Source organism: Cryptotermes secundus, unplaced genomic scaffold, assembly GCF_002891405.2.
Source record: "Cryptotermes secundus unplaced genomic scaffold, Csec_1.0 scaffold395, whole genome shotgun sequence".
In the NCBI taxonomy this organism is placed as follows: Eukaryota; Metazoa; Arthropoda; class Insecta; order Blattodea; family Kalotermitidae; genus Cryptotermes; species Cryptotermes secundus.
Genome location: NW_019742967.1, coordinates 201810 through 216951, shown reverse-complemented (window position 1 = coordinate 216951; position 15142 = coordinate 201810). Strand labels below are relative to the sequence as shown.

General features: G+C 38.1%; 2 protein-coding genes across 2 annotated transcripts in view; one reads left to right on the top strand and one right to left on the bottom strand.

The window, feature by feature from the left end:
* The window catches only part of LOC111873541 (GTP-binding protein Rit2), a 69790-nt gene extending 64430 nt beyond the window's left edge, over positions 1–5360 (top strand). Inside the window, exons 4-5 of the mRNA XM_023868331.2 lie at positions 1710–1899; positions 2864–5360. Of these exons, the coding sequence (XP_023724099.1) occupies positions 1710–1899; positions 2864–3135 (462 nt within the window). The 3' untranslated portion in view covers positions 3136–5360. The remainder of the gene's footprint in view (positions 1–1709; positions 1900–2863) is intronic.
* A 7484-nt stretch (positions 5361–12844) lies between these two features.
* LOC111873525 (39S ribosomal protein L52, mitochondrial) lies at positions 12845–15142 on the bottom strand. The gene is made up of 4 exons (XM_023868302.1): positions 15063–15142; positions 14719–14803; positions 13645–13777; positions 12845–13103 (listed from the first exon to the last, which is right to left on the bottom strand). Exons 1-4 carry the CDS (start codon positions 15109–15111, stop codon positions 12960–12962), a joined length of 411 nt encoding a protein of 136 aa, XP_023724070.1. The 5' UTR covers positions 15112–15142; the 3' UTR covers positions 12845–12959.

Genomic DNA, 15142 nt, shown 5'->3' with positions numbered 1-15142 from the left:
ATGTTGGTTTACACCACATACACACGGTGTCAAATCCCAGAAGACTGCTTTCTTCAAGTACGACACATGTCAACATCTGTTTCTGTCTTCACGCGAAGACATCCCGCTCTGCTGTTGTGCTGACGGTCAGAGCCATGGGATATACACACACAACAGAATGCGCTCTATAAAGCCGACCAAAGATCGCCGTTCTGGTATGGTGGGGGTTACCATAAAAACTTATAAATCCGTCAAAATCTCGAGAACAGTACTTTTCAGCACCACAGTACTTTCTGCTGTATGCTGAGCTTATGGGTAAGTGAAGGTAACATTTCTGTCTGTCTGCTGTTTTCGATCGCGAACCTAATAGAGAACACCCAAAGATATTATGAAATGTACTCCGCACTCTTACCAATATGTACGGTAGCCACGGCTGTTAAAGCGATATACAGTTATTGCTGTATAGTTTTGGGGTGCGATTTGAATCCTCGTTTCAAATCTCTTTTTTTTTTTTTTTTCACGCTTGAAATTACGTATCTTGATTTGAGGACTGTTCCTTCGTCAGAGTTTTGGTTCCCACACAGAGCAACGTTCCCCAGTTTAATTTTACCGTGAACTCTTTAGCACTCGAAATGTTTTTTAAGAAACCCCAGATACATTTCCGATACATGGAGTAAAAAGCTAGACCGCAAATGAGCAAGAATAATTGTAAATAAATGTTAAGTAAGGATATTAGATCAACGTATTATTTAACTGCATACATTTAGAAACAAAAGTAGACGAAAAATGAAGCTTAAACCGGTGTGCCATGTATTTGCAACTGTCAAAGCGAAGCGTGGTTTCTTTTTCCTTCACAAATTCTTTTTACGTTCGGCTTGATACAGGAAAGTTTGCGCAGCTTTCCGTCTGCCCTTGCGTTCTGTTTTTGTTGCTGCGCAATTCGAGAATCCAGTTTCGCACAAGCGCGTGTTCGCGAAAAATATCAGCTGATGTGACATTACTGAAGAAGTTTCAAAATAAAAACTACTTAAATACAGTCAATAATAATAATAATAATAATAATAATAATAATAATAATAATTCAATTCTTATTTATTTACGTACAAATTTAACAGGCTAGAAGCCAGTTACAAAGTTAGCACAAGTAAGACGAAAACAACAAAACATTTACATATAAAATACAAATTATGGCACATAACAATAATAATAATAATTCCATAAAAATCAAAATTATGATTAAGAGACAAGAAAAGAAAATTACGTATATTTATAATGTTGATGATGACGTACCTTCAGAGATGTTTCAGACACGATATACTAGCTGCAGGCCGATCACGGTGACTGCTCGGACTAAGGCAGTGGTTCTCAACCTCTGTCAGACCGCAGCCCGGTAATTTTTTTATAAGACGAGGGCCCGGTACCGGGCCGCGGCCGACGGTTGAGAAACACGGGACTAAGTCATGAACTGTCTTCGCCCGCTTGGACACTGGGGCCGTACGTTCGAATCCCATTCAAGGCATGGACGTCTGTGTGTTTATTCTGCGGAGGTAGCGGCCTTGCGACGCGCTGATCCCCAGTCCAAGGGGTCCTACCGACTGTGTATAGGATTATGAACCTGAAAAAAAAAAAGCGACCAGGGTATAACAAAGAGTTGTAGAGTTCCTGATGAATGAATAAATAGCAGCTGTAGATCTTATTGTGCGGCATGCCCGCTATTGGCTTGTTTGCAGGAGGAGCTGGACCGGACGGATCCACCAGATGCGTTCGTTGTCATGTACTCAGTCATCGACAAAGCGAGCTTCCAGAGAGCGGAGACCGAACTGGCCCGGTTACAGGACTGGGACCTCGTGCGCTCCAGACCGGCCATCTTGGTTGGCAACAAGGTGGATCTTGTACGTAGCCGAGCCGTATCATCACAAGGCAAGTCATCACACCATCATCAGTGAACACCCAGCCTGAAACTGACTCAGTACACAGGCCAACACAAACCAATTCTATTCCACAATTTCTTAGTGTTTCCATTATTTTGCCAACCCCCTGTATGTAATTAAATGCACATGTAATCTGAAAGTGTTATGGAGTGCCATCTCAAAAGTGTAATGTTTATCTAATTCAAATTAACTAAAATCTCATCACAAATACACTATACATTTAAAATGTAATCTTCCGGGTTATGTCACCATGTAGTCTTGTGGGGGCATTAATGCAAAAATCACTTCTAGCATGAAAATGGAGGCTTCATGTTTCTCAGAAATTTTGGTACCAACCTACAAGAATACACAATATCATATCCCAGAAGACAAATTTAAATCTTGGCATTCTGAAAATCTCACATCTTATATGATTTGTTTTAAATCATGGTGAGTCATCATTGGAAACTCACATCTCACTGGTCACAATTAGACGTTTACTAGGTCCTATTTTCAACTTAAGAGTACTAAGAGATAGCTCAATCAGTACAGTGACAGGCTACGGGTTCGATGGTCAGGTTTTGAGTCCTGGCAGAGGTAGGAGATTTTCTCTACTTCACAGAATCCAGACTGGTTCTGGAGCCAACCCAGCCTCCTATCTAACGGGTGCAAGGGATTCATTCTGTGGGGGTAAAACAACCCAGGTTGTGAAGCTAAGTACTACCTCCATCTAGTGCTGAAGTCCAGAATGCTGGAGCCATACCTTCGCTCCACCACATGTCTTCATGGTGTGGTGCTTAATTAAGCACAGGGACAACTTTACCTTTGTCGGAACCAAAACCATCATATTGTGCTGCATGCACAGGGCTTTCCTTTCATGATGTTGCCTACCCAAGATATGACATAACCTCAATGTTGTTGCAAGTAGACTACAGAAATTGAAATAAGAATGATGTATACATAATTTGTTTCAGATGGCAAATGCCTGGCATGCACGTATAGAGCCAAATTCATCGAGATCTCTGTAGGAATTAGCCACAATGTAGACGAGCTTCTGGTGGGCATCCTGAACCAGATTCGTCTCAAGCTCATCCATGCGCATCTTTCTGACAAGGAAGGTTCGGCACATTGGTACAAGAGTCGAGGCGTTGTGCGTGCAAGTATGAAGGCTCGACAGATGTTTACGTGGTTGTTCGGGAAAGAAGACTCTAAATTCAAGAACTGTGAAAACTTACACGTTCTGTAGTGACTACTGAAGGGGTACTTTGTGCTAATAAACTGACTATCCAAGTGAACGCCAGTTGGAAAAACAAAAATATATAGTTACTAATCATTTTCTGTGCAAACAGCAAACTTGAATATGGCATTAACAGATGATATAAGGTTCTGCATAACCTGTACAATCACATCTTTATGAAGGAACTACCAAATGATCCATCAGATATAACAAGGGGAGATCACGTCTTCTTCCTTTTCTTCATCCCTTTTGTATCTGCATTCTTTCTTCCTTCTCATATTACTTTCCAGTCAAGTCCCTTTATCTGTTCTGACATCTTTTTTTTCCTGTTCCTTCCTCCCTCCCTCTCCTTCATACATAACAGAACTTCTCTCACTGAACTTCTTCCATTCATTTATCCTATCTGTCCTACTGTCATTTCTCCCCCCAATGTCCTAGTAACAGCAGAAGAGAGAAGTGTTTTCTCAATTTCCTAGTAATGACAGAAGTCTGGGTTTTTCCTGGGCATGACAGTAACTCTCTACTGTTTATATGTAGACAATAAAATATTGTCAGGACCAAAGAAGTAAACAGTAATGATCAGATTGAAGGATCCCATGATGGCTAGAAAAATGAGAAATTAAAGGCAGTAAGGTAATAAAGTGTCAACAAGACAGAACTAAGTATTTACCTGATTAATAGCTCAAAGAATCAAAAGTGGGAAGCAAATTATATTTTTGTCCATACTGTAGTTTAATTTATAAAGAATGAAATGCATTTTCTGCTCCAAATAAAATCGATTTGTCTTGTATTATTCTGATATTACATGCTTATAAATAAATTGTTTCTAGGAATCATTCTGGAATCTAAATAAAGTAATTTAAAAAAGGTAGAGTAAATAAAAAATGAAATTAGATGTTGACATTGAGACCTTTGAAGCTCAGGATATCACAAAACTTATTTACTTATGGATTTAGAACACAAATATTATTGGAAAATGATCTTAGAATGAAAATGATAATATGAAAAGAAGAGTTGAATTCAGGGTAAAAATAAAAACATACAAACTCAGGAAATGTCTTCTCCATATCTTCAAAAAACACAATAAAACATATTACAATGGATGTTAAAATTTATCTGTCTAGTGTCGCCAACTTTCACAGAAATAATACAGTGCAGTATGTATCACCAATGTACACTATATTATTTATAATTAGAGAAATGTTGGTTTCTGTGATTCCAAACAGGAATTGTGTCATTACCAAGCTAAACATAGCATAACCATTGTCACTATAAGAAATATACATATGTTTCAATTTATTAACAAACCCTTTAAAGCACAGTGGTATCTATATGTACCACCTGCCTTAACGTTAGGAGAATTCCACATTCTGCCTGCACAGTGTATTTATGTGTTCCATATGATTCTCACATTAAACTGTGACTATTTCCCCCCAAAATATTAACCAGTTGGGCTTTGTAATAGAGATGGAATGTGTTTCCTGTGAGGTAGGAACAGAACTTTTAAACATTGTTTAGATGAACTTAAGCTTCAGTCATCATTTCCTGTGCATTTCTCCTTAGCATTAAGATCAGTAAACAGTGGCTGTTCATAAAGTTTGTATTTCAGTTTCAGATCCATTGTCATATTTAATTATGTGACTTGTAGAGTAGACAAACTAAATGAACAGACGATGTCCAGAGAAAGTAACAAATTCGGTATTTCATCCAGAACTCTCTCCGGTAATTTAAATTTCAATTGTATGCCCCATTTCATATGATCTATGTAAATGAGAAAATTAAGAACTTAACAGTGGCTATGAAATGTTCTCTGCGTGCATTCTGCATGAATGGAACTACTACAGTAGATTCCAAATAAGACTGAGTATATAATTGCTCTGACCAGAAACTCAAAGCAACATGACTTAAAAAAATCTGTGCAAGTTATCATGTTTCCTTGGACCAGAAAGAAGTGTACATGAATATGTGTTTTGTACTCACTAACCACTTTTAATCTGGCCTGGAAATCACATTTCTAGGACTGAAGACTAAGGAAAGCCTTGACAAATATTAGGATCACCAAATGAAGGATAACATGGGCAAGGCATGGAGATTGAACAAGAGAGAAGTGCATAGAAAGTTTTGGTAGGAAAACTTGAAGGGAAAAGTGATAGGTGAAGATGGGAGGATATTAAAATTGATATAAAGAAACAGGATGGGAGTATGTTGTCTGGATTCATCTGGCTTTTGATTAGCAGTAATGGGCTCTTGTGGACATGGTAATGACTTCTGGGTTCCATAAAATGCTGGGAATTTCTTGTCCAGTCGAGCAACTATTAGATTCTCAAGAATGTCCCTGCTCTGTGGAGCTAGGGCTGAGATAACGGCAAACATGTCAGAGTTCCAATGTGCCCACAGGTTAGAACTTGCATTATGACACAAACATATTAATGTCAATGTAAGATTTGAGGCTTTCACGGCAGTGACTATGAAGAAAGCAGTCTTCTGGGATTTGGCACCTTGTATATGTGGTGTTAACCGACGTTTTGGAGGAACGTATCGCCTCCATCTTCAGGGTAGAAGAAAAAATATTAGAAATCTGCAAGCGAAGAGACATTCCTCCAAAACGTCGGTTAACACCACATATACACGGTGCCAAATCCCAGAAGACTGCTTTCTTCATATTAATGTCAATCTGAACATTTAATAAACATGTGAAAATGTAATAAATAAAATTTCCTTGATGGTGGAAACAAAAAGGCCACTGAAATTCTGGATTTCAGTTACAAATTAATGACACTGCTTGTGAAAGAAAATTTTATCATGCATGAAAAACTGAACACATTCTAATTCAAAACAGAAATACAAGAGCAGTCAGAATGATACAAGTGATGATACTGTATTCAGCACTTTCTTTTATGTCTGAAATCAACGGACACCTGTGTTTCTTCTGATGTTATGCCACATTTCATGACTGACCTCTGTTATAACAGAATTAGAAATGGGGGGGACATACTGAAGAAGTGTTTTACAGTTTGCAGTTTACCCAAAGTTGTGAAAATCAGACTTCTGGAATGTGACACTGTGTAGCTCAGTAGATAGGTTCTAACTTGTCAGAGAACACATGACCTAACATTGGAAGCAGCAGGTTCCTCAAGACATTAGTTCCTATCTACCATGTTGCTTTATGTCACACCCCAGAAGACAGTGACTGTCACATTTACTGCTGGGACAACCTCAAACCACAAATACAAATCTATATTTTGATGCACTGTAAAACAATTCAAAACTATATACAGTATTGTGTGTTTTCGTTTAATTTGAAGTAACGGTTATGACCAGTGGTGATTTTATGCTGGGTCAATGATGTGGAACCTGCTTGAACTGGTAATTTGAAGGACTTTGATGGAAATGCAATTAAAAGAATTCTAGTACACACATCCTGTCAGTATAGTGAATGACTATTGGCAGAAAAATAGTCATTTTGTTCCTAGAAGGACTTGGATCTTCCTCTTCCTTGCAGCATTGAGATGGATACTGGAACCTACCCATCCTCTTATCAAAAGGATACCAAGAATGGGCAAAGCCCAGATTGTTTCTTGTGGGGTAGAGGGGGGGGGAACAAGATAATTTATTCATGTTTAAGCCCTTCAAGACTATTTTTACTGATTGTCCTATTGTTACATCACCACTGGTGGGGGAGGGGGTATCCTGCATAGCGCAAACACATTTTAAAACACAATTTTAATTTTTAGTACTAATTTTTGGTGCATTTCTCTTTCTTCAATTTTGGTTATTTTCCAAAATTCCAAGGTGTGGGGCAAGATGCCTGGATTTTGCCCACTCTGCTAGCACACGTGGAACCGAGAGCATTTTCCCTTGTGTTAACCAGACGGAGTGTAAAGCTGACCACTCTCTTCCAGCTACAGCTTAGGCTAAATATGTGTGGAGCTTTACCTCCACTTCCTTGTAAGTCTCTGTGGTGCAGTGCTTAATTAATCACAGGGGCTTTTTCTTGCCCTCTCAGATCCGACAAAAATTTAATCACACAAAGGACTAATTATGAATGTGTCACTGAACAATCTGGGGGTAATATGCCATTGCTCTTATGGGTCTGACGGACAGTTCTGTTGAACTCGTAAATTCTTTTTGTAAAGTCACCAATCATCATATGTGATTTGTGACTGAATAATAACTTTAATCAAGACAATACATTGTAACCAAAACAATTCTGATTGTGCTATTTATATTTCTGTACAAATGGCAATCTTCATTTACCTTCATCAGTACAAGGAACCAATTTAAAATAATAATATGTTAAAGCCCCAATTCTCCTTTCTTTTGGAAGCAATGAGTGTGGACACTAAATTGAAGAAAGTGTTAAATGCAGGATATGTAAAACAGAAATGTTGGACTTGATATCACTAACACTGCATGTCATACAGGGTGTATATCATTTAAAACACACAAAAAACTACAATAGTATAGATAAACTTACAGCTGATATCTCTATAACAAGAGAAGTGATCAGGCTAGTGTTTGAACACTGTGGAGCATAGCACCTGTTGAAGATGTTCAAAAGTGGATATGCTGTCTGTCTTGAACACTGTCTCTCTCGAAATTTTGTTACCAGTCAGTGTATGCATTGCTAAATCCTTCTTCAACAGCAGCGAATGATTTTGATGTGAAATAGTGTTCAAGAACAAACACATGATTTGCCTGTGAACAAACCCTGTTCACACCTGCAGAGCTTATCTGCAACTGGTGACAGCAGCAGCCTAGCAACCAGAGTGATAACAACTGGAGTGTCACAAGGAAGGTTGGGAGACTTCATTACAATGGGGGGACAGCTTCTGATTTCATTTATGTACCACAATACGTGATTGTTTGGGTTGTATTTTATATGGTACATCCTGTATAAGACAAAATTGTAACTGTGGGTGTCTGGAGGTCATGTCTGCCTGCCCATACAACAGTATCAATACCTAAAATATTCAACAGATTTTCTTAAAATTTGATAAGGGAGACCTTCACTAAAAATTATCATGCATTTCCAGTTTCCTGCCATATTGATCCATGATAAAACCTAGATTACACAGGCCCATGTGTGAACTCTTGCATGTATTTCATAAATGGGTCTACAGATATTACTAAAATTCAATACAAAAAGCTTCCTCTAAGAGTTATCTGGTGATCCTGATTTTAAGCCGTATTAATCCACAGTAAAACCTGGTTGTTTATAAGCCCATAAATGGACTTCTCCTATAAACACCTCCACTGACATTCTTTTTAGAAGTTAAACATGGGACACTATCACCAATTTGCATTTTATTATTCCTATTTTTAAGTGAGCTTCAAAGAACACTGTTGGTAACTTTGTGTACTATATTATGGAGTACATGCTCTCCAGTCTTGTTAATAATCCCTTTCCTCTCTTTCATCTTCATCTTTATCGTTTATTGCTCCACTTCGTTCCCTTCTATGACATGACCTGCACACTGTGCATTCAGAGCCTGAACGGACCAATAACTCCTGAAAGCTGACTGTGGTAAAGCTGTAACAAGGAGGGTAGATCTGAGAGTAAAAGTCCAAGAACAGCTCAGCATGCAGTTTGAGGACGAAACAAATGCACATAAATCACACGTGTCCGCTCAATAGTTTTACACTTCTGAATGCAGAACCAAAGGACAAACTTCCCATGAAATGCACATATTTACAAAGGCTGAAGCTTCCAGCTTAGAAGTCAGAAATTAAATAAGCCATAAGAACTTTATATTTCACATGAGTGTCTTCAAAAGAAGAGCCAGGGAGGTGCATCCAGTGCTCAAAGAAAGAACCAGTGCACCTGACCTCCCTGGCTCAACTACAGCCAACTATAATAAGATATTATAAGCAGCACAAAGCCCAACCTTTTACAATAATACCGTTACTTTACTTTACGTAATTTATGAAACATAAAGAACCTTATACATTGTAATTTAAAATAAGTTCATGTTATGTATGTCAAACCAGTTTGGTTATATACGAGTGCCTTCTAGTGTTTTTTTATATATATTTTTTATGTTACTACTGATTTTATGATGAATTTTCAGCAGTTTCAGCTCTATGAGCCGAGATAACTATGACATCACTATTTCTGAGGAACCACATTCCTTACCACTGTAAGAAAGTCATCAAATACAGGCGGAAGTGCCTGTTCCTGTCAACAGTATGGTTCCTTTCTTTGTAAACACCACAACAAGAAGGTAGATGTCTCTGTACTTAAATTCAACATGCCATGTGGATGTATGGATGAGTGGAGGTACAGCACCATATATTCTTTACTGAGATGGAGGTGAGTAGTTAGCTTCAGCCCCAGAGTCCCTTCAACAGGAGGCTGGGTGGGTCCCAGAGCTGGTCTGGACACTGTGGAGAAGAGAAACTCTATTGTCTATCTTGAGAATCAAATCCCAGTTGGGTTCTGTAGCCCAGTCACTATAGTAAGTGAACTACTGGAGCTATCCACCAAATGTGCACGGTTCAGAGTAGATGGAGCATTACTTCCATATTCCATTCATGGGACATTAATCATTTCAATATAAATATTACCCCATTTTAAACAACTCTTACAGTGTAACTAACATAATTTAAAGTGTTGATCCCAGGACAACTGGAAGTCAGACAGAGTCTTAAGATTATAGTATTCTGGGATGTGATGGCATGTGCTGTACTTTGACGGAGAGAAGGACAAGGAAAGTGGTCAGTAAAGGCTGTAAGCCTCAACCTTTACACTGTTCATCTAGAGATGCCACAAGATTCAACATACGGACAGCTACAGCAGAACTGTCCAAGAATTATGCCAGTGTTTTCAGTGTACGTTTGGTGGGAGGACTTTAGTAATGGTCTGTTTCTTTACTGAACGATAACAGTCTGGTATATAGGCAGTGTTTCAGTGGAACATGCTGCCTCCATCCTTATGTCAGAAAATCTTAAAAAATGCTGGTACTTATCTACCAAACTACATGGGGTCACATCCCAAGAGACCAAGATCTTAATACTCACTGCTGTGTGAACCTCAAATCGTGAAACAGTATAATCGTAAACCATCTGAAAACAAAAATATTCTTTTGCAGTAAAATATAAAGAGGATCATGTACATATGTAACGTGTATCACCTTGTGTATGTATGTCTGTAAACTAATCAAACAAACATTATAACTGTGTGTGTAAGTACGAATGTATGTAAATTTACATGGACAATACAAACTGCCAGTACTGTTCGAACAAATTATTTGTGTTATTAAACACTAACAAATCTGACAAAATATGTTTACCTAACATTACAGAAAAAAAAATTAAATTCATGGAATTCTTGTTACCACTGAGATCACAACCTTCTGTGTTCCTATCTGCACTCTAAAAATAAAAAGATTAAAATATGTAGGATTGTGACTTTGTCTGCTGTTTTGTGTTTGTGTGAAACTTAGTCTCTAATGTTAACAGAAGAACACAGACTGAGGGGGACTGAGAACAGGGAATGGCCCTGGAGTAAGGAAGTGACAGGAGGTTGGAGAAAACTGCATAATGAGCAGCTTTGTAACTTGTGCTCTTCTCCAAGTATAATTATGATGATCACCTAGGAAGATAAAACAGATGGGAGTATATAGCACATATGGACCAGACCAGAAATGTGTACAAAGTTATGATACCAGAACCTGAAAGAAAGAGACATCTGGGAAGACCTAGTCATAGATGTCAGAATACTGAGACATGTTACAGAATCACAATGGGAGGTGTGAATAGCGTTCATCTGGCTGAGGCTGGGGACTAGTCGTGGGTTCTTGTGAACATCTATTATATGTATACAGTGGCCGTCTTGTAGTGCACTCAATTTCACCTGTCACCTCACAACATGTTTCGGCAACACAGTGCCACCATCAGGTGTCCCAACTACGTCAATCTATTGCATTGCTTGCCCTCATATGTTTTCACAACACCATTTAAAAAGTATTTAAAAAGTCCGTATTTGTCAACTATGATAAATTTACACTCGCTAAAACTTAAGATAATTAATCTTGTCTTAATTAACACTTGCATGTGGTTCTTGTGAACATGGTAATGAACCTTCAGCTTCCATAAAATGCTTTTTTTTCACTAGCTAAGCAACTATTAAGTTCTCAAGAAGGATTCTTCTCTGTATAGTTAGTTATGCACTTTATAAAGTATATTTATTTAATGTACCTGTCCATAGTTCTGACTACACAGCATCAAATGGAAGGATGAATAGTTGAGGAAAACCATGAACATTTGCGGTCAGGATAGCTGCTGTCTGAAGCTAGCAGCCCGCAAATGAAGGCCAGAACCGACCCCTTGGCCAAGATCACTAGGTAACTTGTCACCATTTAAACACTAGAGAATACATTGTCTGATAACTTCACACATTCCTGCAGTATGGCTAATAGTCATTTTAATTATTTTAACTTTCATTTTAAAAAGATTTCTGTAGTTAGTTGAGACACTGAGCTACAAGCTGGAAGGTTGTGAGTTTGATTCCTTATGTCATTGGATTTTTCAATTGACCTAATCCTTCCAGCTTCATGATGGACCTGGGGTCAAGACAGCCTCTAACAGAAATGAGTACCAAGAATCTTCCTGGGGGTAAGTGTGACCTCACCGCCATCTATGAGCCAACTGTCTACAAAACGTGGAAGCCTTAATATCTGACATCCCTATGGGTCTCCATGGCCTTTTACACAGATAGCCTTACCTTTGTTTTTATTTACAAAGAAATGACTAGTGCATACATGCTGGCCCCAGCTTCAGGGTCAAATATAGAATTAACATGTTCCTTTGTCTTTAGAAATGATCAACAAAATGATGCAGTCACATCCCAGAAAGTTTACAAGAACATATGACTGGGCCCTATCTTGAGTCCACTGAAGCTATTCCACAACCATATTTTATTTCTTTAAGGGCTACTCTAATATTCTTTTCCTATCTGTGCATATGTCAAATTGCAAATAAACAAGGAAAATATCAGAAAACAAAGTGGCTGGGAAAATATTTGCTGACATGACTGAACTGAGCAGTTTAGGATAGTACAAAATGAGGAACTTCATGCATTATAGATGTTGCGCGGTGTTGCAGGGGATTGCAAAGAGATCGGCCAGTTGCTAGGCTGGGAAGACAAAATCCTTTGAAGGACACAGAATGAGACTGGTTACTAATTTATGATGGACCTTAGGAAAACTGATTGAGGAAAGGGGAGATGGGTTTCCATATTATGTTATTGTTTAATTCTAGTACAATGAATTTTCTTATTTTTGGAGAACAATAAAGTCAAACTGCAAAGTACATTAATTGTAGGCATATGGTACAGACTGTACAGTCTGAAATCTGAGACTGTCAAGGAGGCGTCAAGATCAGTCTTCTGTCACACGTTGGGTGGTACACAGGTACTAACACCTATGCACCCAACTATAGAGTGTTATGTCACAGAAGAAAAGACAGAACAACTGAGTGTGAAAAATACAAATATTGAAAACTCTAAAAGAAAGCTATTCAGAACCCAAAATTCAGCCATTTTTGGAACAAAGTCTTGGGTTTAAAATTGTTTTGTGTCAATCAGTAATTATTGGCAAAATGAAGTGACCAGAACAAAATACTCGTAACTACTGCATTACAGAATTAGTAAGGTATCTATAATGACCCTCAGCTATGCAACATGTACGAGTACTAGGGACCAAATTTTATAAATACCTTACACAAAGCACAATATTTATTCATATACATTTTATATAACTCTGTACAATTGATGTTCACAGCTGTTTTAAAAAAATTAATTCTAACAGTAAATAAATCCAGGAGTGCTGCACTCATTTCTTTTGTAACAGAAGGTGCCCTTTGCGTTTCAGTTTACTGTCAAGTTTCCTTTGACGCTCTTCCTCCTTCTCTTGTTCCAGTGCTTTGTGTCTCTCCACAGCAAAGTCAATCTCCTTTGTAAGTGCCAATATTTTTTTCTGCAATGCAATAAGCAAAATAAATGTAGTCCATTCAAGAGATGCGCAGTACGGAATGTACATAATGAAGGGTGATAAAACTAACATTACAACTTCATAACCATTATGTCCGCCGCCTTCATGCTGCCGACTGTAGACATTTATTTCTAATAACAGAACCACAAGCCTAGCCTTATGGACTTGTTGTTGGAGGTCAATTCCAAATTACACACTGGATTTTGGATTTACAAATAAACTCCTAAGGCCGGCAGCACTAATGTGGCACACAACATAGAAGTAACTTTTATACTTACTTGTGTCACCCCTTAATATGAATGCACCCAGTGAAGCTTCTGTGAGGGTCCCATTCACATCCCTGCTACTGCTTCGCTCTTAACCTCAGTCCTTACCTTGCCCTCCATGTCACTGACCATTCATTCTCCTGCAATTTTCTCTTCAACTCTGAAGATGGAGGCAGCAGCTAAACATCTACCAGACTGCATTATATCACATCTGAGAACATGGTAATATTTTTAAGAAGTGGTACACATTTTACACTCACTGCATATTCAATGTTTTTCTCCATTCTCCGTTTCATACCCAAGCCAATTTCAGCCGGTCTCCCATCAAGATATGAATAGTCTGGTTTGTCTGTTAGAACTCCCCTCATATTTGGATTCACCGGTAATTTCCGTCTGCAAGAAACAGAACCTGAATTGAGTTGTGACTCGTGTAACTGTAAACAAACGAAGCTCACAACAACTTCTACAGAACATATCACTCAGTACCTTGTTGGTCATCAAGTGCCTTCAAACAGTAATGTTGCGGAAAATGGGCCCACGTGATAACTCTATCTATGCTGAGGTTGCTCTAAAATGTAGCACTAACAGCAGTGCTATGTTAGTGTTTCAGTATTGAACAATGAAATTAATCATTTAATTATTGTTAACTGTTGCTGAATTTCAGAGAAAGAATGCCATAAGCGCACTTCTCACTGTATTCTGAAGACATTCCTTGCTTTTTCCCAAAATTCTTCTTCAGAGTTATAGAACTATATGAGATCTGGCATTCTCATGGCAGTGATTATGTAGACTGTTGCATTTTGGAACATAATACTGTGTAAATCATTACCCATATATTTAAATGATCTATCATAGGGTATGGAAAAATATTCCAGAAGGCCTTAAAGACCTTAAAGACTATGCATCTAACCTAACCCAACTTTTGGTACTGATTTTGTTTTGTGGGTTATTAAACACGCTTTCAGTATTGAAACCATACAACATTCAATGGTAGAGTATGAAAAATAGAATGGAAAGGATTTGGAATGAAGTAGTTGTGGTGCAGGAAAGCTAATATCATGAAATTTGTCTGAAGAGACTGAAAAAACCACCAAAAAAACACACTCGGGAAACCGCTGTCAAACTCAAGATCTGAAACAAGCACTCAGACCAATCTCTTTGGTTTGGTAATGACATTTAACCAAACGCAATGTTATACTGGCAAGACTCAGCATCCAGATAACAGGAAATGTACCTAACGAACGTAAGACTGGCATAAGAAAAAGGGTTTGCAATGTCCATACTTCTCCTTAATACGTCAACACAAATATGGATATGTACAGTTCTAAACTTACTGTATCCTCCACTTGTGGTCTAAATGCAGAATACACGATGTACCAAACGGAACTATGGCTAATTTCAACATAGACTGTTCTGGATCTGCAAAACAAACGAATATTGCACAAGAACGAAATTAGTTTAGTTCGTAATTAATTGCTGCTGGGTACATGCACAACAAACGAGAAGTGCATTATCTCATGTAAATGCAGATAATTTAATTATGCCCACAACGGATTACAGGTTAGGTTGTATAATTCATTACACTATAGGCTGCACTATATTAGTATTCACATAACTCAGTGTCTTGTAATTTTGAGTTTATACAGTTCATAGAAGTATAACTGATTACGGGACTTACAATGTAACTTGTGTAGGCATAAGCGACTAAAATGAAAAACAGACGCCATTTCGCGCGCTCTGAAACCTCTGAAGCTCTGA

Bases quoted from the DNA above. Each gene is read 5' to 3' on its own strand.
- LOC111873525 (XM_023868302.1), bottom strand. From the start codon at position 15,111: ATGGCGTCTGTTTTTCATTTTAGTCGCTTATGCCTACACAAGTTACAT. The intron at 13,778-14,718 runs GTAAGTTTAGAA...TGTTTCTTGCAG, and splicing joins GACCACAAGTGGAGGATACA to ACGGAAATTACCGGTGAATC. The intron at 13,104-13,644 runs GTGAGTGTAAAA...ATTGCATTGCAG, and splicing joins AGAAAAACATTGAATATGCA to AAAAAAATATTGGCACTTAC.